This window comes from Anoplopoma fimbria, chromosome 14, assembly GCF_027596085.1.
Source record: "Anoplopoma fimbria isolate UVic2021 breed Golden Eagle Sablefish chromosome 14, Afim_UVic_2022, whole genome shotgun sequence".
In the NCBI taxonomy this organism is placed as follows: domain Eukaryota; kingdom Metazoa; phylum Chordata; class Actinopteri; order Perciformes; family Anoplopomatidae; genus Anoplopoma; species Anoplopoma fimbria.
In genome coordinates this window covers 11,846,912-11,868,500 of record NC_072462.1, presented here as the reverse complement: position 1 = coordinate 11,868,500, position 21,589 = coordinate 11,846,912, and the positions used below count along the sequence as shown (strand labels likewise).

Genomic DNA, 21,589 nt, shown 5'->3' with positions numbered 1-21,589 from the left:
CAAACAGACACAGTTGGTGACTGACTGGTGAACATAGTGGAGCCGTCAACACCTAAAGAGACAGATTTTTCCTTTAAGAGCTGGTAGAGACCAAAAACAGAGCTAAAAGACAATGAATATTAGGCTTACAATCATTGGCGGGATGCAACTCTCAATGAATGATAACTTTAATGAACTTTAAAGGTTTTATTAAGTTGTGGTCACGGTGTGTTTTTGCTGCTCGCAGGTTTGCATTTGCCAGGACAACATGTCCTAACTAGACCAAGCAGGCCTGTTGCAACAAACACAGAGGGATTCATTCCATTTCTCATGAAATTCATTCAAAAGAGGATGAATAACTTGTTTTTCTCAAAACTTGCATATAAAGAAAAGACTGTGTGTGTTTTTTGGGCGTCAGAGCGGTGTATATAGGACCCTTTATTTTGTATTGTACAAAGTAAAATTCATCATGATTTTTGCAACAAAAAAATGAAAATGTTTTCTATTTAGCCACTTCTTAAGCAATTTGTGTGATCCTCCCTTTCCTCTGTTCTCCCTGGTAGATTTCTGCAGGAAGCCTTTAACAATGGGACCCCTCCAGAGGATCTCAAACCCAGCTGTAAGAAACACACACACACACACACACACACACACACACACACACACACACACACACACACACACACACACACACACACACACACACACACACACACACACACACACACACATAAACACACGTAGTGCAGACGCACACGTGACCTCGTTTATATTTGCTCATATACACACATCTACAGTTTGCACAGGGAAGGTCAACACCCAGCCATAATTTACTGTAACCATTAAGTAGGACCTTTGTTAGTACAATAGAAACACTGACATCACAGAAGTTCAACATTATTCAGTGAGGAGACTTCTGATTAGAGACCCGGAACAGCTGATGAACCAGCAGCACTGCTGACCTCATCGTTTGGTTTATTTGCTCAGCAGAAGTGATGGAGGAGTCAAGACACTCCTGCTAAGGCTTAAAGCAAAACAACCAGTGGTGTAAACTATATAATCTCAATTACTCAAATACTGTACTTTGAGGTACTTGTATTTCATTTGAGTGCTTCAATTTTTCTTGCTATTTTAAACTTCTACCCCTCAAAATTTCAGAGTTAAATGATGTACCTTTCCTTACAACAGACCCTTTTACTTTTGATTCTTAAAGTTCAGTTTCCTGATAATACCTCTTTGTGAGATCTAGAATGCAGAACTTTTACTTGTACTTTTACACAGTGGTAATAAAGTTAAAGCTCTGAATAAGTCTTTCCCCACTGAAAACAACGTCAAAGTGCCTCAAGTGTTGAAAATACCCTGATTCACTGCTGATTCAGCCAGTACAAGCTAATAATCCAGACCAGATGACTTCTTGTGCTGTTCGCTAGTTGTGGTCAGAGGCCAATCAATGTTCGACCCACAACCCCCCCCCCCCCCCACACACACACACACACACAAAAAACAGGATTTGTGGTTGAAAAAGTCAAGTCAAAGTGAACCTGCTGAGGAGGCATGGAGACCTTATGATCTTCATCATCATCTGGTTACTCAGGCAGAGATAGACCACAGAAGGGTCAAACACGCATGAGCAGACACATACCTGATATTCCCACAGAGAACCACAGCATTTACCTGATGAGATTCGAACTACTGAGGGCCTGACCTGGACCCTTTGTGCCCTTTTCAGCCCCTGAATTCATATTCACCACGGGAGACCTGTCAAGGAGACCAAAACTAAATCTGTCAAAAATTAACTAGCCTCGCAGTTTTGACACAGGTCATCCTAAACAAAAGGTAACAAGGTTAGAGCCTCTCGGCCTTTATTTTAAATCATTGTAAACTGTCATTTTTTTGGCCGATGACCTGCAGGATGTTTTACTCAGACAGTAACAGAATCTCCTGTTCACTGTTCTTTACTGATGCGTATGGTGTAGTGTTCCTGATGTGGGTGTGTTTACGGATATTTCTATTATATTTTTATTAGTGTTCAGCTTTACCACATGTGACAGCCAACTGGTAAACAAATCTCTTCCCTGGTATTTGAATCAGATGGACAGACTGAGCTGGCAGAAACAGACATGTAATAAAAGTCAGGAGCATACCTTATACAATTTAGACAGGAACTATAATATTACACTGAAACGGTATGAGGGCAAAATACCGTAAACGTACTGTTGAGTGTCAAGAAGCATTGCATCCTACTTTATACTATTGTGAGTAAAAGAGCATTTTAAATTTCATATTTACTGTATAATTCTGCTGCCTTCGAAACAGATAATGCATTTCCTTCTTTTTCAGATGAAATCATAGTCAATATCTCACCAGGAGCTGTTGGATTAGGTAAATATAATTTTTGGGGTCTGTAAGCTGCTAGGTCTGAATGATAAAATAAACTTTTCTGTTTTAAAACCATACCTACATGACCATATGTACATTTCAAGAGTTGTTAGTCGCTGTAATCTTTCCACCTTTCCATATTGTCCCTTCATTACAAAACTCCAATATAAAACTAACTTCACTGTCTTAGTTCTGTTTAGAAATATATGAAGTTCAGCTGACAGGAGGCTTCAGTAGTTTCAGTTAGTCAAATCAAGAGGATTCCTTCCAGTTAAGTTATTTTTAGTGAGAAATTCCCTTTTTGTCTCACTAAAAAAAGCTAAAAAATGATCACCTTTTGTACTCAAAAGACTACAAATCAGACTGCTACTAGTATAAGCTGAACCATGAAATATATTATTGCTCAGGTAATCAAGGAGCTCAGAATTTGTTCCACAATAAAGAGGAGAAACAATTAAAGCGACCAATAACAATTTCAATTTACATAAGGGCTTTAAGACAGTATTGTAAAAAAAAAAATTGGACCACTTAAGGTTCGTAATATCAAAGATATAAACCATCTTCACCTTAAAATTCAACTCGCTCACTCAGGCCTCTAGCTTCATCACTCTGAAACTACAGGCCCTTCTGGTCATTACCATCTCTGTATAAGTTTGTAAGCCTTGCTGCCAGTTTCACAAGGTACCAACTGAGCTGTTCTCAAATGTGTTCTGAGAGTAAAATTTTGTTGTATGTACTGCTGAATTTCAACCAATTCTTAAAGTGGGTTGATCAGCCATTAAGCAGGCATGGACTAGGAAACGCACAGGTGTTACTAATAACATTAACGGTGGCTCTGTTCTATGTAATTGACGACAGCGAGCCAGCATGCACAATACCAGGACCCTGAATCTGAAGCAGCTAATCGGAATGCAGCCATCAATAATTGTATGATTTACACCTGTGCGTTTGAGCAACATCCCGCTCAATATTGTAAAACACAGTTAGTGGGTGACACGTGACATCTCACTATTATACTGAATATTTTGTTTGGTCTCTAAACCATAGATTGAGCTCTGTATCCATTTTGTAAAGATGGCAGGTTTAGAAAGGTGGTGGGTGGACAACAGTGGATGTCTGTACTGTCTAGTTCTTGAAAGGTCATTGACTTGGGTGGCTCAAAGGTCGGCTCATTCCAAATTCAAAAAGCTGGACCATGCAGAACTCTTTCTAGTGCTTAATTGTGAGCATAACTTCAACCTTGCATGACCACCCCCGCTCATGTCCCCTCCCGTGTCTACTATGTTGTCATCTCAGATGTCACGCCAAGACATTACTGACCAGAATATGATATTCCTCAATCACAATGGCTATGTGACACGCCAAGAATGTCAAACCACATGCTGGAAATAATTGTGCGCATGTGTGTGCACATGTGTACATGCCTGTTGATATTAATGTGCGCATATCAGTCCATCAGGAAAAAAAAAGTCATTATAGCTGTTCAAAGGCTGCAGGCTGTAACATTTTGAAAGTAAAATTGGTGTTAAAACTGCTGACAGGGAGTGAGTGCAGTCTAGTTTTGGCACTCATCATTATTTTAAACAATCAACTCCACTGAGCGAAGCCCCAGCGAACTTCCTGTATGCTGACACCAGGATCTGGGGACAAGCTTTGACAAAAATCACATTTCTGTCATTGTTTGGCAGTCTTACTCACAGATAGCAATACCCAGAAACATAATGGCCTCTGACATTTGACTCTACTTCCACAACAATGCTGTCTAGTGTTGTCAGAGGACACAGGAAGACACAAGAGTCTACAGTCATGCTAGCCGCTCTACTAAGACACAGTCTTACTTTGAGCTTAAACGCTAAAGTCAGCATGCTATCATGCTCACGATTATAACATGATGATGATAAGTACGTAAATTGTCTGCCATGTTCACCATCCTTAATTAGTGTGTTGGCATGCCAACATTTTCTTATCATCATCAAATTTCGAATTACAGCACAGGTTGATGGGAATATCAATAGTTTTGCAGACATTTGGTCATTAACCAAAGTATTGGACAAATTAAATTTGATCTGATTATGGTGCTAGATGAAAGACTGAGGTAACAGTTATTACCATTCATCTGAAGGCGGCGTGGATGTGTGCACCAAATGAAAGCCACTCAAAGCCACGCTGTCAACCTCACGGAGGCACAAGAGAAAAACAGTCAGGGTATCATCAAAGACTGTAGGATTCATCCTCTGGTGGTGATTCATGTCTTTACCAAATTGTGTGTATTTAACTAAACTAGTAGAGTATGCGACTGGGGCGTGCTCGTTCGGCGAGTGCTGTTTGTGTGGACGTGGCCGTTAGAAACACTTGGCTGTTCAATTGAGTGGGCAAGAGTCCTCGAGAACCGATCATTGCTTTTTGACTCCAGGGAGTGAAAAGTTCTAATAATTGTTTAGATATTTCAGTTTGGACTAAAGATGTGAACCAACCAACAAACGATCCAACAAACATTGCAGTTAGTACGACTAAAATGTTTCATGTAAAAAGTAGTTCATCTCAAGTCCTCTGCTTGAGAACATATTCATTTATCACATGTCAAATATAAATGTATTTTCAAACGCCACTGTTATTATTGAGGGTAGAGGTGCCCAGTGTGTCTGTGGGAGACAGAGAGCCAGTGGCCCGGCTGTAACCGACACTCTGAATCAGTGTTGACAGAGTCAAAGGGTCGGGACCCTGTGTTGGCCCTCTGCAGGGTGAACTGAAGCTCCAGGTCCTGTCAGCACCACAGATAGTTAGAAAAAAAGCCTCAGAAAGGAGGAGACTGAAGAGATCACTAATTGCTGTCAACATGTGTCAGATTTTGTTTTTTAGCTGACCGGGGGTGGACTGGAGAGAGACTTTGAAGATGGTGTGCTAATTTCTACTCATGCAGGCATCAGAGTCTGATTTGGGTTTCAAGAAGATTTAGGATTGACCTTCTCAAACTTGCTTTTTGAGCATTTCTTGACCAGTAATACATGCCATCTTTTTTATTTTCTCGACTTTACTCTTTGTGGAGTTTAAAAAATAACATAATTTCTATGAACGCCAAAGTGTTCTAGGCTGCATCAGAGTTTAAATTCCAAGGACTTTGTACCATGAGCCCTAATGGTCTGAGACAAGGCAACGTCTAATATCCAGTAAATAGAGCACAGATCTACATATCACTTGGGGTTACATCTCCTTTTTATTATGAAGCATTTCCTGTTTGTTGACAGCTGTCCAAACATTTGTTTATTAAAGAACAAATAAAAGAAAGAACCGTGAACCCAGTGAACAAGAAAGAGTTGGGACCATGGGTGGGGGTGGGGGGTGTTAAACTATTTCCATTCGCTCTCCTTTGTCTGGTTAATGTTGGAGTTCAAAACATTGTCAAATGATGTTCTCATCAAAGAGGAATCAGTGAGGATGGACCTGCTTTCTTTCACACTGAAGGTCATCTCCAGTGGTATAACTAAGCCACGCTTGCGAGCATCCACCATTACATCTACAACAATAGCTTGGCTCTTGAAGGTGTACGAAGGGTCTTTAAAGGGGCACTCCACCGATTTTCCACGCAAAAGTCAGTTTGCTTTTCATTCGAAGCCTGTGGAAACAGTTGTTCTTTGGCTCTGGAGGAGCTTTGTCAAGTCTGTGAAAACAACGCCTGAGGTTGATATCGGGGTTGTCTCAGCCTGAGCTACAAATTCATAACAGAAAACCTGTGTTACAAAGTGGCCTTGTGAAGTATAACAAACACAAGCATCTACCAGACAGGAAGGGTCTATTATTGGTTGTATTATAGGAAATATGGGATCCAGGGTTTTTGAAGCTTGATATTATGGACTAAAGGTCAGGAAATCTCACCTTCCGCTGCTTAGATTTTTTTTAGATTTTTGGCCATTTGGGGGCAGCAGAACAGGCTGTAAAAAAAATGACCTTTTAGTTCTTTAGTTGTCGTGGCAAACGATAGCAAACAGCTGCCTATTTACACATCCAGCAGCATACACAACATTACTCAAACAGCATTATCATCAGATCCATTGTTCATATAATAATGTTGCTAAATTCAGCTTTAATCCGTCTCTTGTGAGTCCAACGACTTCATGGAAGTAATTTGCAGGAGTGCCCCTTTAATCTGTAAATTTGTGCCGACAGATATTAGTTAAAATATAATCTCAAATTTCCAGGTATTGAATGATAATTCACTGCAGTTAAAGAGAATACCAAACATAGTATATGTTTACTGTGAGCTGTCATGTAAGCACCATCCTCTTGTGTACAGTACAGATTCCTTAGATGCTCACTGTAAATAGCTTTCTCTGGAGGGGGGGATGGTTGCTATTGGACAGGGAGGAGCTTTAGCATGACCCAATGATTGACTCAGTCTGTATGACCCAAGTTAATTTCCTTTACTTAAAGGGATTTTCTGAGCCTGGGATACACAGTTTGTCTTCATTACCATAGAGCCTTACACCACAAAATGCAGCTCAGAAACGCTAAAATGATTGGAGGATATTAATGTTTTGAGAGTATCGGTTCAAAGAATGTTTTGAATTGAATGAATATGCCTTTGATTCATTAGGGACCCTGAGAGCCTCGTATCTGGTACGCTCCTAATGCGTTCTTCCTGTCTGCATGTATACAGACAGTTACAGGGGAAGGGAGAAGAAAAACACATTAGAATGGACTTCCATGGCTAATAGAGGAATATAGTATGTCGGGGCGAAAGGCAGGCCACGGGGGAAGATAAGGAAACTGTGTAGAGGTCAAAAACCAAAACATGGAGCTCCATCTCTGCACTCTCTACACATTGTTATGGGGAAAAAGAGAAACATGCGAGTGGGCCGAGGTGTGTAAGAGGATGAGGAAGGGGGGAGATGGGTGGGGAAGGGTATGTTATATTGAGGAAACTAATCAGTCTTCCTGCGTCTCGGTCAGATATCTGCAGGGCTGAAGACAGGAAGGACTCCTGTAACAGGGAGTTCCTGAGATCCTGTCTGATACACATGCGTCTCTTTGTGTGCGTCTAAAGTGTGCGTAGCTATACAATGAGGAAAAGTTACAATAGGATACGCTGTATGTAGAGTAAATAACTCATTCACGCTAGCTGACGAAATGATCTTCGTGTTTGAAGTCCTTTGTTTGGACGACGTTCATAATATTTACACACAGAAATGGAGAAGGATAACTTTGGTGCTGCTACTCAGTGTGGAAGAAGTGGATACGTTCATGCAGGTGTGTTTATGTCTGTGACTTTCATATAAACGTCAAAGAGCAACAAAATATAAAAGAAAAGTATATTTAAAAAAGGGAAAAGAATTAGGGTATTACAGCAGATATTTACACCAGTAAATTTATTCACAGCAAAAAAGGAAAAATCTGTCAAGCGTAGTGAAACATACAGAGTTACAAACCCGATAGACTGTTGTTGGTTTCCTGTTTCCAACTGACTGCATTTTTGTCTTTCCTTTTAACGTGTTTATTACTGTAATCATGACGCAGAAGCTCCCCTTGTCATTTTAATCCGAACTATGATCTTTCCTTAAACGTAACCAAGTTGTTTTTTTGCCTAAACCTAACCAAAACTTTGTGTTGCCACATCATAAAACAGATTTATTTTCGGTTTTGATTTTTTACGGCATAGAGAAATTACGTTTTCCTGATGATAGAGATCTTATCAGAAATCTCTATTTATAGTTCAAGAGGGCGTGGACAAACAATGAATGCTGTCGCCTAATGGCACAAAGCACCCATAACTATACGTCTCATTATATCCAATCATATCTCAAAATGATGGCAAATCACAACAGATGATCTAACTGAACAGCATGAGGCAACCATGCATTCATATTAAGAGTCACATCAACAGTCATACAGCACAGCAAAGAGAAAAAAAACGTAATAATAATAATAAAAAATGACTGTAGAATATCTCCATCCAGAGTTTTTTCTGCACGCACTTTTTCGTCCATTGCCTAATGAAAGAGTGTTGTAATGCCCATAGCTATTGTAGAAATTCTCAGGAAAGATTTACCATAATTCTTCTGAAAGGGTTGGGGTTTGATTACCAGTAATTCCTAAGGTCTCAGCATATACATTTGGGAGGTAAATACCGGTGGTTGTTAGGGTGTCATGATGTGGATCCCTGCTCGTAATTACCACTAGGAGTTTGGTACCAGCTGTTTGTTCTGTCTGCTCTTTTTGTGAAATATTTCCAGATGATTATAATAACACCAAACTAGTGCAAAATCTCCAAGCTTTAGATAACTTTACAGCTCTATTACAGGATCATGGAAAATAATAGTGAAAATGCTGCTCAGGGTTTCATTTTAAAGTGAGCCTCCATCGCTCTAAGTGGGTAAGATACTGTTATTCTAGTTGCTTGTAATCAGGGAGAGGAGGGGACTTTTCTTCCCCTGAACACATTTTGTCCTCCACCCTTCCTATAATAATACTGTGATAATCTCACTGGGATTTTTGCATCCTCTCCAGCAGTGGGTCGCTGGAATTGGCCCCACGTGTCAGACCATTTGTAACCCTGCACCTTTTTTAGCAATATAAATCATCAGGGCCTGAATGGCTCGTTTACTCCAGCACAAGAAACAGGCTACCGGCAAGAAGACAAGCAGCTGGACAAATGTGTCACTCATGTTTTGTGTCTTTCTGGAACATTCAATCACTCAACTGGCCAGATTTGTGATGTACTTTTATCCAATAGGCTTACATTCTCTGACAGCCACATGCATTTATAATGAGACCCTAATGCTCTATAATAATTCATACATATCTCAATTATTAGATACTCAAGTGAATGATCAGCTGTCACAGAATGGACTCTGTATGTATTCTGGTCTAATTGTCTTCTGGTCTCCAGACATCACTGCGCTGCTGTTACTTGACTGCTAAGATTTTCCCATGGTCTGGCAGACCAAGCCCCCGCAAACGTAGCTCATAACGTTCCGTGCATGAGTGAACTCCTTACAACGCTCCCTCCAGCCTTCTTCCTCCTCCTCCTCCTCCTCCTCCTCTTCCTCCTCCCTGTTTCTGTCTGTGTCGCTCTGCTCAGCTGAGGCGATGCGCAATGGAACAGAGCTCATCCCGAGTGGTGGAGTCAGTTTGAAACGGGACTTCAGACACTTCAAACTGGATGCAAGTAGCACAGGAAATGCCCTTGTGTGCTCTTGTTAGCCATTTAGCGATTTGACTTCTCTGGGGATCTCCTGTTTATCTGAACACCGTGCGTGAGAGGCAGAAAAGTCCGTGGAATAAGTCAAGCTGTAGGACATCTCTACCGTGCGCCGGGATGCTCGGGATCATTCATTTCACCTTGGCAACAGCGGCAGTCGCTGGTGAGTAATAACTTCAAAAAGGAATTCTGCATTTGTGCTGATCTTCAGATGAAAAACGATGAGTGACAGGCGCGTTTTTCTACCCGTGCCAAGGTCTCCAGCGCATCTTTTACGCGCACGCCGGACAGCAGCTTAGATCATGCAGACTGCATAATTGACGCCTGAGCGACTAAAAGCACCCATTAGGTGTGTCACTCCCATTGACTGCGCGCCCATTAAGAGGTGGTGGCACCACAGTGACTTCGTGAACTGGCCCTTGAATACTTTCCGTCCGGATTGCCCAGATGTTATTTATTCTGACTGAGGGGAGAACCGCAGAGCCCTTGATTTGTTCTACGTGGAACAGAAGCATGGCATTGTGAGACATTACAGCCAGTTTGAAGGGCTCTAATTGAATTTTTTTTACAAACATGTCTGCAGTGCCATGTAGTTTTGTCATGTTTCTACAGAAACGTCATTTGCAAAGAATGAGTCATCGGAAATTGTGTCAGATCTCATTTCCCATCAAGTGTATCTTTGGATGGGCATGCATGAGTGTTTCATCAGTTATAATAAGATTTACATTTTTGGAAGGTTGAGAAGTGAAATTAATATTGTCTTAACACCGGCTTTAAGAGGCAGCGAGGCTCTAATGGATATCTGTGTTGGTATTGTGGAGTCCCACCGGTGATGCTGTGTGCTCTCAGGTTCAGCTCCAGAGCAGCAGAAGTGAATTAACTTCTAGGGTCATGCACCAAGTGGTTCAAACATGATGGAAAGTCCCGGCAAAGTTGAGCCACCTCTCTGATTTTGGATGAGAGAGAGAGAGAAAAAAGAGAGAACAAAGTAAACAGTACAAGTCTCTCTTCAATTCTCCGGTTTCTGCGCTCACATGTGATACCGGCTTGTGATGTTCATTAGAGAATTGAGTTAGAGATGGGGATGGAGATAAACATGTGTGTTTGTAGAGAGGGATCAGCAGACGCTCACACATTAAGAAGGTCAGGTTTAGCTCACTATTGCCTCTCTTGTCCCATCCTGGAAACTCCTACTGGTCTAGCCATGTAGTCAGAGGAGCTGCTGGAGTATGACCTCAGTCTGGTTCCACAGGGGTAGAAGCTATTTGGTTTGAGCCGATACTGGGAGATCCCGTGTTGTGCTATCGGAGCTCCCTCTGCCTATCTCAGAGGCCCACATGTGGTTATTGTAGTGGCAGCATTTAATCTCGATAAATTCCTAACGGAGATGGGGCTACAGGTGGTTTGAGTTTGGTACTGCAGAGGAGGAGAGGGGCATCTGGCTTCAATCAGTGTGTGTCAGACCGGAGTGGCCGAGCTCACTAAGGACGTGAACAGCATGAACACCTATGCTTGAGACTAGGGCTGCAACTAATATTGGTTTTCTTTGTCGATTAATCTGTTGTTTTGTTTTCATTAATTGATTAATCATTGTCTATAAAAAAGAGGTTAGTATAAAGTGAGGAAAAAGTGTTCATGACATCTCCCCAAAGCCTGACATCATCTGGCTCTGGGGAGGTCTGATGGGCATTTTCATGCTTTTGCCTACACACATAATAAGAAGCCAACAAATATTTTTCAAGCAGAAAAATGTATATTAAAAAAAGACAACAAAATGTTCAGTTTATGTTGATACAAAACACGAAAAAGCTAGAAAATCCTTATATTTGAGAAGGTAGAACTAGTGGATGTTTGATTTTTTTTCATATATGACTGAAACAATTGATGGATTATTAACAGTATTGCTGATTAAGTTTGTCACTATTTCATTATCGGTTAATCTGCATAATATTTTAAATCAATCAATGATCAGTTGGTCCCAGAAATTTCAGGATAGAGTTAACTATAAAGACCAAGATGACGTTATAAAGTTACTCGTTTTATCTGATGTAAATTTCAAAACGAAAAGATGTTCAGTTGACTGAGATGAGACTAAAAATTGACTTTAATAATTAATAAATTATAAAAAGATGTTATCATTTCTCTGTCTTAGTAAGAAACTGATCAGTCACTTGAGACTTTCTGCCTCTCTTCTCTCTTTGTCTTTGTTGTGATTGTGAGCAATACAAGCTCGGACATAAGATGGAGAGCTACAAAGATGGAGAGAAAGGGTGGAGCATTGGTGGAACACATGCTGATTTAGATTCCTCAACATTCCTCCAAGGACTCCTGCAGTTGCTCACATCTCAGATTGGACAATTTGTCTATTCTCTACATTTTCATGAGCGTGTGGGATGCTGCTGTAGATGACCAGAGTAGATGGTTAATTCATTCAAAACTGTAAGGTCAAGGGAGATAAGTCTTCAGCCATTACAGCTCTGAATTGAATTTATGAGCCTGAGTAGTGAGCCCGGCCGTCTCCTTCATTAGCAATATGTCTCCTCATCACTCCCTCGGTCGCTGCAATCAGCACTAATTTGACATAATCTGTCTGCTGGCAGTGGCAGACGGATTCACTGGAATGGTATGTAATTAATCTCCGATTGTGACGTTAGTTTACTCTGCATCTTTGATGGGTCCCCTTTTAGAAAATCCATTTTTTTTATCAGTTAGTTATAACTATTATCTGAAGCAACTGAGCGCTTTTAAGGTTTGAAAAGAGCTTCTGTTGGGTGCGTTGTGACTCTGTCAGAAACCTGTCACCATAGTATCTCCTTTTCAATTAAAAGACCTGACACTCACTCACATGAATTTGAGCTGGAATATCTCAATAACAATTGGATGGCTGGATATACAATTTTGCCCAGAAATCCATTTTCCACAGAGGATAAATCCTATTGACTTTTGTGATCCCCTAACTTTTTCCTCTGGCATCATCAACAGGTCAAAATTTTGACTTATGACCAAAATAGTTTCAATACTAACAGTCCTATTAGCCTCAGCTCATAGCAATTGTTAGCATGCTTTACATAGTATAAACGAAGATGGTGAACATGGTAAACATTACCCGCAAAACGTCTACATGTACTGATGATTAGACAAAGATAGTACACATCCAAGTCACTTGAATATGCAAAAAATGATTAGGACTTTTATTTCCAGCACCCGAGATGCCCAAAATACATTAAATACATTCAGTAAGTAAGCTAGTAAGAAGAAAGAATAATATCGCTAAATCAATACATTTGGAATCTGAATGTGTGACAATCAGAGACTGTGATAAAAAGAACCGTAGGTCACAGTGCTGTCTGGTGTCAAACAAAAAAATAGACCAAAAATACAGACACCTCTAACACTTCCTGAGGAAGATTATCAAGAAGTGTGAGAGCCTGGGCTTCAAATAAATCAAAATACATAATAATAATAATAATAATAATAAATAAGGCGTGTGATGACAGAAAAACAAAGTTTGAAGTTATGGGACAGATGATTTAGTATGTTACAGTTATATGGATCTTGATGGTGAAACACCAAAATATGTGCTGATGTTTTTGTGGTAAAACATGTGTGCTTGATGCTAGTGACTCTGTAAAGGCACTAATTGAACTAAAACTCTGGGGTAGGTCAGTGCATGCAAAAGCTCAGCTTATTATTAGAAGTCACCATGTTACTATGGATAAAAGACGTCATGGCTACATTTAGGCAAGTAGGAAATTGGTTATAGTTACACAAAGTCTTCATCATTTTCTGACAATTTATAAAACAAAGTAGATAATGTGGTTTGTGAGTTTTAGCCTCCATTCAAAGTCAACACTCTCCTAGCTGAGATTATGTGTAATTATTAAAGTGATTTGTACACAATTGACATAGAATCAACTTTTAATTTAAAATGCTTAACATTTAGCAGTTGCATCACATGAAGCTCATTCAGTTGAAGACACGTTTGTGCTTCTCAGTCGCATTCAGATGTGACTGCTGTCCAAGTAGCCAATCTGACAGGATGTTGCCTTCCACACAAAGCAGAAGAGCATATATCTTTTTGAAAAGCTGTGAAGCTGAATGTTCAAAGATTCACACCACTGTGAAACCACAAAGGCCACCCACACACAGCTTCAACCCACTACAGATGTGCAACTGCTGTCTCTGCAGCATGTGGCAATGATGAAATGAGCATTTGCAAAGGGAAAGATGTTCAGGGTAAAGTTGATGTGAGGTAGGCTAATTTTAACCGCTAAGCCAACAGATGCCCCCATTTTTACAGACCAATCTCAAATGTTTAATTTCTGCATCATTGAAATACATTTGGACTTAGTTGGTAAAGGAAAAATGTATAAGCCACTTCAAAAAGAAATAAAAAGTTGAATTAAAGATCTTGCTTGTAAGTTGACTGTTTTACTAAACATAAAAATATGAACGAAAAAAGAAAAAAATAGACCTTTTCTCCATTAACTCTGCCTAAAAGCAAACCAGAAGCAGCACATTCAGCGCATGGTATACGTTAGCTTTGTATTATTCGAAGCTTTGCAGGTTTACATAATTCTGCTTACAAAAACAGTTAAAGCTGGGATAACTCAACCCAGTAAAGGCTACATCTTTTTCCGAAAGGGACTCAGTGGGAGTCTTGAAATATATGCATTTTAAGGAGCAGTGTGTGGGATTTAGTGGCCTCTAGGGGTGAGGTTACAGATTGCAACCATCTGAATAGCCCTCCACTCACCCCTTCCTCTCCAAGCGTGCATGAGAACTACGTGGCCTTCAGGTAACGTAAAAATCTGAAGGCCCCTCTAGAGAGCCAGTGTTTGGTTTGTCCATTCTGGGCTAGTCCACCACAATGGTCCAGGCTGAATATGACACTTTGTGGGCCGCCATTCATTTTTTTAAAGACACATTCATGGTTCCAAGAGGACGAATCCTACTGATTTTGATGATCCCCTGACTTTGTGTCTGGTGCCACAAGGAGATTATTTTTAGTTCAGAGATATTATTTTTTTCTGGACACTCAATGGTTTTGTGAACTTCAGTAATCCCAAAACTTTTTATTTTAACAACATATTCAGATCAAAATATTCAATTTGTCCACTACTTTTGTTTTATCTATTTAAACTGCTTGCGAGACTCTAGACCTTTCATCTTGTTGCAGTATGATTTGTGAATAATGTCTCTCGTATGTGTATTAGTGATGAATGTAAGTTACACACAATTGGGTTGGGTTCTTCCACAGAACTTAGTCATTATTCAACCATGATGTTGTGTCTGCTGCCATCACTGCAATTGAGGAAGTGAAAGAGAAATAAAAAGGAAACTCGTATAACTAACTCTATAAAAATGCTCTATAACTGCGAATGTGAAGCCATTTTAGCAAGTCTTATGGTTTTAGTAGTTAAGCTTTCCTTCTGTCATTCTTGAAAACTGGGGTAAATCTAGTAGATCTATTTCATGTGTTGTTAGTTTTAAATTGTGAATGTAAACAGTCAACATGTTCTATCAGAAGTTCACTGTGCCATTTGACTGAAAGACTGTTGTATTTGAGTATCTCCACGAAGTGTTTGAAAAACTAATCTTCCTATAAGTGGCCCCTAAGCTCAAAACCAAACATCATAGTGAGATAAGTGCAGAATAATCCCCCAAACTTCACCCAACAAACACTTACACACACTTTGGAGAGAAACGGATATCTGTCATAAAAGAGCTTCAAATAAACAAAGCGCCCGTGAAGGTGCGATGCTGCATGTCGTTTCAGCTTACACGGATCTTAACCTCTGAGGAAGGTCAAGCCACACACAGACACACACACATGTATAAACACACTGGACACATAAAAGCATTCTGCGTGTGTTTCACACTTCATCACTTGTCGCCATTCTTCCTCTGACTGTTACAATTCAAGCATTTTCAGGAGTATCTTCTTAACCCCGTTAAGCCCTGGTATAATTGTTTCCATGTTTAAGAAATATTGACGATTTGTCTGAAACAGCCTATGACTATTTGTTGCTCCATATCATTAATTTGTAAGTCTTGTCCTAAACTATTAAGCATATTTAAACTAAACCACCACTTTAGTCTAAAATGATCTCAGAAGCAGTTCCATACTTCTGCAAATACAGTTTATCAGTTGTTTATAGGAGTTTATATCTACAGTCTGCCACACTATCATGTCCGCAGATAGCTTGTGTGTGCTGAGTTATTTTTCGGTCACGTGATCTCTGGCACCAAACAGTTGTTGTGAGGCATCAGGGGCAAAGAGGAAGACAGAGGAGGAGGCAGCAGGAGCAAAGAGGGAGGCAAAGGGGAGGGTGTCACGGAGGTTGTCGGGAGAGGAAAGCTGCTGGGCGATAGGGAGTCCGGGGGGAGGTCCGTTTCAGAGAACTTGCGGTGGGAGGATATTGTATTATCTCCATATGAGCAAAAACAAGGAGAAGAGTGAAAATTGCAGAGGTTAACGAGAGATTAGACAGCCGCTGCTTTTTTTTTTAAAAAAGAGAAGAGGGTTAGTCATCCCCGCAACTTCTTTATTTTATGTTGCAGTGGTCAACACGTTGTTTGTCAGTACCTCAGAAAATCATGCCATCACTTACGTATATGAGCATTTCCTGTGCTGATATGTCTGTAGTTAGAGTGTTCCTGTGGTGTAGTGCAGAGAACTATGTGTGGTTTCACACCTAACTTGTTTGGTGCGGTACAAACCAACTCTGACATGCCAGCTTTATTCAGTTCTCCTTTGATACTGAGAGAGGACAGTCATTATCGTCTGCTGGAGCTTTTATGGTAACGGTCTGCTGAGGACATTGTCACTGTTATACACATAGCTAGTTTAAAACTTCTCTTTTCTTGGCGTTAACTTTTGTTTTGAGTGTAGTTTGTGATAACGTGTTTTTTTGCAAAACAGGATTTAGGCCTGTCTTGAGTCATTTCCTTGTTTTTGTCAGTGTGTGCCAACCAAGACCCCCATAACGTCTTCCCAAAAGAAACACATGAGTAATACTTGCACACACATACATACTTGTAAGTGCTGATAGTCTCAGATCCCGGATGTATGTGATTCTATGTGTGTTTTTGCAACTAAAGCAATGCTGCATCTGTGCACCAGGCCTGTCCAGCTCCTCCGTCCCCCCTACCTTGTTACTCTCCCGGGCCAGCGGTGGGGCCGGAGCTATCCATCATACTGGCATCATACAGGGAGCAGTGGAGCTGTGGCGTCGGCCTGGGGCAACGTCTTCACATTAACCTCTCCAACAAGAGGCCAACACGAACGGTCGTGCTCGTCACGATGCTTCTCTCCCAGACAAAAGTTTCTCAGGAAAAAAAAGTGTTGTAACTTGTAATGTTTCAGTTACGATCTGCTGTCAGTCAGAATGAGGCTGATTATTCATCTTACACTCTGATTCATATAACGGCATCAAATAATATTTGGGTTCTATGCTTAAGACTTTAATGTCAAGAAAAACAGAAAAGCACATACAGTGGGTACGGAAAGTATTCAGACCCCTTTAATTTTTTCACCCTTTGTTTCATTGCAGCCATTTGCTAAAATCGAAAAAGTTCGCATTAATAAGATAAGATAAGATAAGATAATCCTTTATTAGTCCCGCAGCGGGGAAATTAATGTACACTCAGCAACCCATCTTGACAGAAAAAACCAGAAATGTAGAAATTTTTGCAAATTTATTAAAAAAGAAAAACTGAAATATCACATGGTCATAAGTATTCAGACCCTTTGCTCAGTATTGAGTAGAAGCACCCTTTTGAGCTAGTACAGCCATGAGTCTTCTTGGGAATGATGCAACAAGTTTCTCACACCTGGATTTGGGGATCCTCTGCCATTCTTCCTTGCAGATCCTCTCCAGTTCTGTCAGGTTGGATGGTGAACGTTGGTGGACAGCCATTTTCAGGTCTCTCCAGAGATGCTCAATTGGGTTTAGGTCAGGGCTCAAGAATGGTCACAGACTTGTTCCGAAGCCACTCCTTTGTTATTTTAGCTGTGTGCTTCGGGTCATTGTCTTGTTGGAAGGTGAACCTTCGGCCCAGTCTGAGGTCCTGAGCACTCTGGAGGAGGTTTTCTTCCAGGATATCTCTGTACTTGGCCGCATTCATCTTTCCTTCAATTGCAACCAGTCGTCCTGTCCCTGCAGCTGAAAAACACCCCCATAGCATGATGCTGCCACCACCATGTTTCACTGTTGGGATTGTATTGGGCAGGTGATGAGCAGTGCCTGGTTTTCTCCACACATACCGCTTAGAATTAACGCCAAAAGTTCAATCTTGGTCTCATCAGACCAGAGAATCTTATTTCTCATAGTTTGGGAGTCCTCCATGTGTTTTTTGGCAAACTCTATGCGGGCTTTCATATGTCTTGCACTGAGGAGAGGCTTCCGTCGGGCCACTCTGCCATAAAGCCCCGACTGGTGGAGGGCTGCAGTGATAGTTGACTTTGTGGAACTTTCTCCCATCTCCCTACTGCATCTCTGGAGCTCAGCCACAGTGATCTTCGGGTTCTTCTTTACCTCTCTCACCAAGGCTCTTCTCCCACGATTGCTCAGTTTGGCTGGACGGCCAGGTCTAGGAATAGTTCTGGTCATCCAATACTTCTTCCATTTAAGGATTATGGAGGCCACTGTGCTCTTAGGAACCTTGAGTGCTGCAGAAATTCTTTTGTAACCTTGGCCAGATCTGTGCCTTGCCACAATTCTGTCTCTGAGCTCCTTGGGCAGTTCCTTCGACCTCATGATTCTCATTTGTTCTGACATGCACTGTGAGCTGTAAGGTCTTATATAGACAGGTGTGTGCCTTTCCTAATCAAGTCCAATCAGTTTAATTAAACACAGCTGGACTCCAATGAAGGAGTAGAACCATCTCAAGGAGGATCAGAAGAAATGGACAGCATGTGAGTTAAATATGAGTGTCACAGCAAAGGGTCTGAATACTTATGACCATGTGATATTTCAGTTTTTCTTTTTTAATACATTTGCAAACATTTCTACATTTCTGTTTTTTTCTGTCAAGATGGGTTGCTGAGTGTACATTAATGCGAAAAAAAATGAACTTTTTCGATTTTAGCAAATGGCTGCAATGAAACAAAGAATGAAAAATGTAAAGGGGTCTGAATACTTTCCGTACCCACTGTATTTCTATAGATGTAAGAAAATATGATATTGATTGGAAGTCTGTGTCATCAAACAATCAATATTAGATGACTCATATTGGAAATTGCGTCAAAAAGAATTGATCCTGGAATTCTTAGCGGGAACATATGATTTTCATAGTTACATAGAAAAAAAGAAAACACATAAATATATGTATATCATGTTCATAGATGAACAAGTTGTCGGCGATTTCTTAATTTTTAACAGGGGGTGCGGACTCTTTATTATTTTATTTCATTCACCTGCCAAAATTGAAACGCACCATGAACCACACTTTCAGTTCTGTATTTTTAAATAAAGTTTAACGATCGGGGGGCGGGGCTTCTTCAGCACCATAGACAGCGCCATTGATTTTAACAATACACAGCACAGTTAGGCTACTGATATTTCACGGCCATAGCCGAGGCCATAGATTCTTACTTGCAAAAACTTCTGTCAGATAAAGGGTCAATGAGTCAGGCAGACTAGACTAACATATTCAACGAAACAACCCTTCTGTCCCTGCACACTTTTGATCAGTTTGCTAAGAAAGGGGATGGAATCCCCCCCCCCAAAAAAAAAAACCGCCTACTGCATACAAGTGCGTACCCTTATCGACCGATATCCCCCTTCCCATTTTTGCACCGTCTCACCCAGGGTTATTTATCACCTAAGAAACACAGTCACAAACATTCTTATTTCATAGTAATCATTTCAGGCATCACAACATTCAATTACTCACTGAAAAGCAGAGTTACAATACCAACAAATATGTTCCAGATCTGGACATGAATGGACCAGAGCCCTTTTAAACCACTTTAATACATTAAGAATACAATTATAGAAAATAAATTAGATCCTGTACCGATCAGTACATACATTTACAATCACTGTTTCTTGCAGAAAAGAAGTAAGCCATCCCCCTTTTTAAGCAAAATAAGAACATTTTATTCCTATTGCCTTTAACACCATACAGAGACCTCTGCTGGAGTTGACGCCTCACAGACAAGCCATCAGTCACACCAAACCTCACATTTACTCTTCCTGTTTAAAACGTTTCTCTTAGATGGAGTCATTGGCTGAAAGTATTTAGATGTGGCATACAATTATATATTTTTTACCTGCATGAGGAAGAGAAAAATATTGGAATTATCTGAAGTAACAGTAGGAATTCAGAGGTTTATACAGTACCAATTGCAAAAATTGACAAAACTCGCATGAACATTTTTTTTCTCAGGATTATTCATGTCAGGCGCATTTGGTTTGCATATCACAATCCTTATGTGGGATATTGTAGATTCAATGTATGCAAGTTGTGAAACAATGAAATCTTCCTAATGCTGTAGCAACTTGCAGGTCTGATCCTCAAACATATTCCCAAAAAAAGTCAGCAGCAGAGAAAAAATAGTAAAACATTTGATGGTGAGGAAGAACTAGTTCATGTGACACATTTTTAGTGGCCTCGGGTGATTTGTGGTATTTGGGTTTAGGAAAAGCTCAACATTTTTGGTTGAGGAATGAACTGAAATTAATTTGAAAATCACCATTTTTTTCAGATTTTTTGGATTTTTAAGTGACTGAGAGAGGGTGTGTATGTCCTTGCTGTGTGTGTGTGATAACGGTTCTTGACTAGCCTTGAAAAAACAGTGGAGAAACAGAACATCAAGGGGGGTTGTGTGTTCCTTGAACACATCTGTGTATTTTACAGAGCGAGACAGTCTATCAACAGAGGTGGATTCACCCCTGCTGAGGCATGTTGATACTAATGTGGATATATTTTTAAAAAATGATCGTGCAGACAGGGCGGTTTTAACTCTAAAAATAGACCATTAAAACACTTTGTTTCCACATTAGATGTCTTTATTAGCCCTATACAGTGTTTTCACACTTATGATTTCAGTATATCAGTAACCATTGAATCATTAAATGTTTAAGAATGTATATTTATCTATGTATTACAGTAGGGTTTAAGCCCTGCTAGCTGTGCTCTTGAAATGACACAGGGTGTGTTTCTAAGCATATAATTGTTACTGTTGTATGCTTTTCCCTCTCAATCTCTTCAGCAAGTGATGTATTTACAAAACACCCCACAACTAACAATTATAATAATCTGCTGCTTCAACCTACACTTAACAAGCATTTCAACATCTTTTTAAAGGGGCATAAGAAAGATATAGGTGCGTGTCTGTGTGAACCAATAAGGCAAGATGTTTCCTACTGCTCACAGTCTTAATGCTAAGCTAGGCTAATCAAGTGCTGGGACCTGAGAGTGGTATCAATGTGTTTATTTAACTTTTGGAAAGAAAGCAAATACATGCTAAACAATATAATATCCTATAAATTAATTGCATAGATCCTCGTAAAGAGGAGACAGGGAGATAGAAGCACTTTACTATTTGTGTATTCTCGTACCACCAATTAATATTTGATCAATACAAGTGGATCGTGCAGATTGGTGTTTGTGTTGGTCTGTTAAGTGGTAGTCTGGCTAAGAGCCTTAGTATCACTTATTAAAAACACACTAAACATAGCACAAATAAATTGTACTGCCACTTTGTAAACTATAATTACAGTATTACAGTTGTAGTGTATGTTGTTTATTATACAGAGAATGTTAATTAAAATGAGACATAGTTATTATGTTGAAATTATTACATAAACTCAGGAAATTGTTCCATGTTTTCGCAGGATAAGTGACGACAAACTACACTCCTTCTTTCCTGTTCATTGGATTCTCATTTGTGTCTGTGTTTTCTTTAAAGATTTCGTTTTAGCTTCAATGACTTTGCAAAATAAACCTGCCGTGATGTTTTAAGACTTGTAGGAGTATGGAGTTTACCCACAAGCTCATGGTTATAGTATCTGAGGTGTAGCATGA

The 21,589-nt window shown here is 40.1% G+C and overlaps 1 protein-coding gene across 1 annotated transcript in view; it reads left to right on the top strand.

The window, feature by feature from the left end:
* The first annotated feature begins 9,487 nt into the window (after positions 1-9,487).
* itga1 (integrin, alpha 1) overlaps positions 9,488-21,589 on the top strand; it is a 42,963-nt gene continuing 30,861 nt past the window's right edge. Inside the window, exon 1 of the mRNA XM_054612095.1 lies at positions 9,488-9,716. Coding sequence (XP_054468070.1) covers positions 9,671-9,716 — 46 coding nt within the window. The 5' untranslated portion in view covers positions 9,488-9,670. The remainder of the gene's footprint in view (positions 9,717-21,589) is intronic.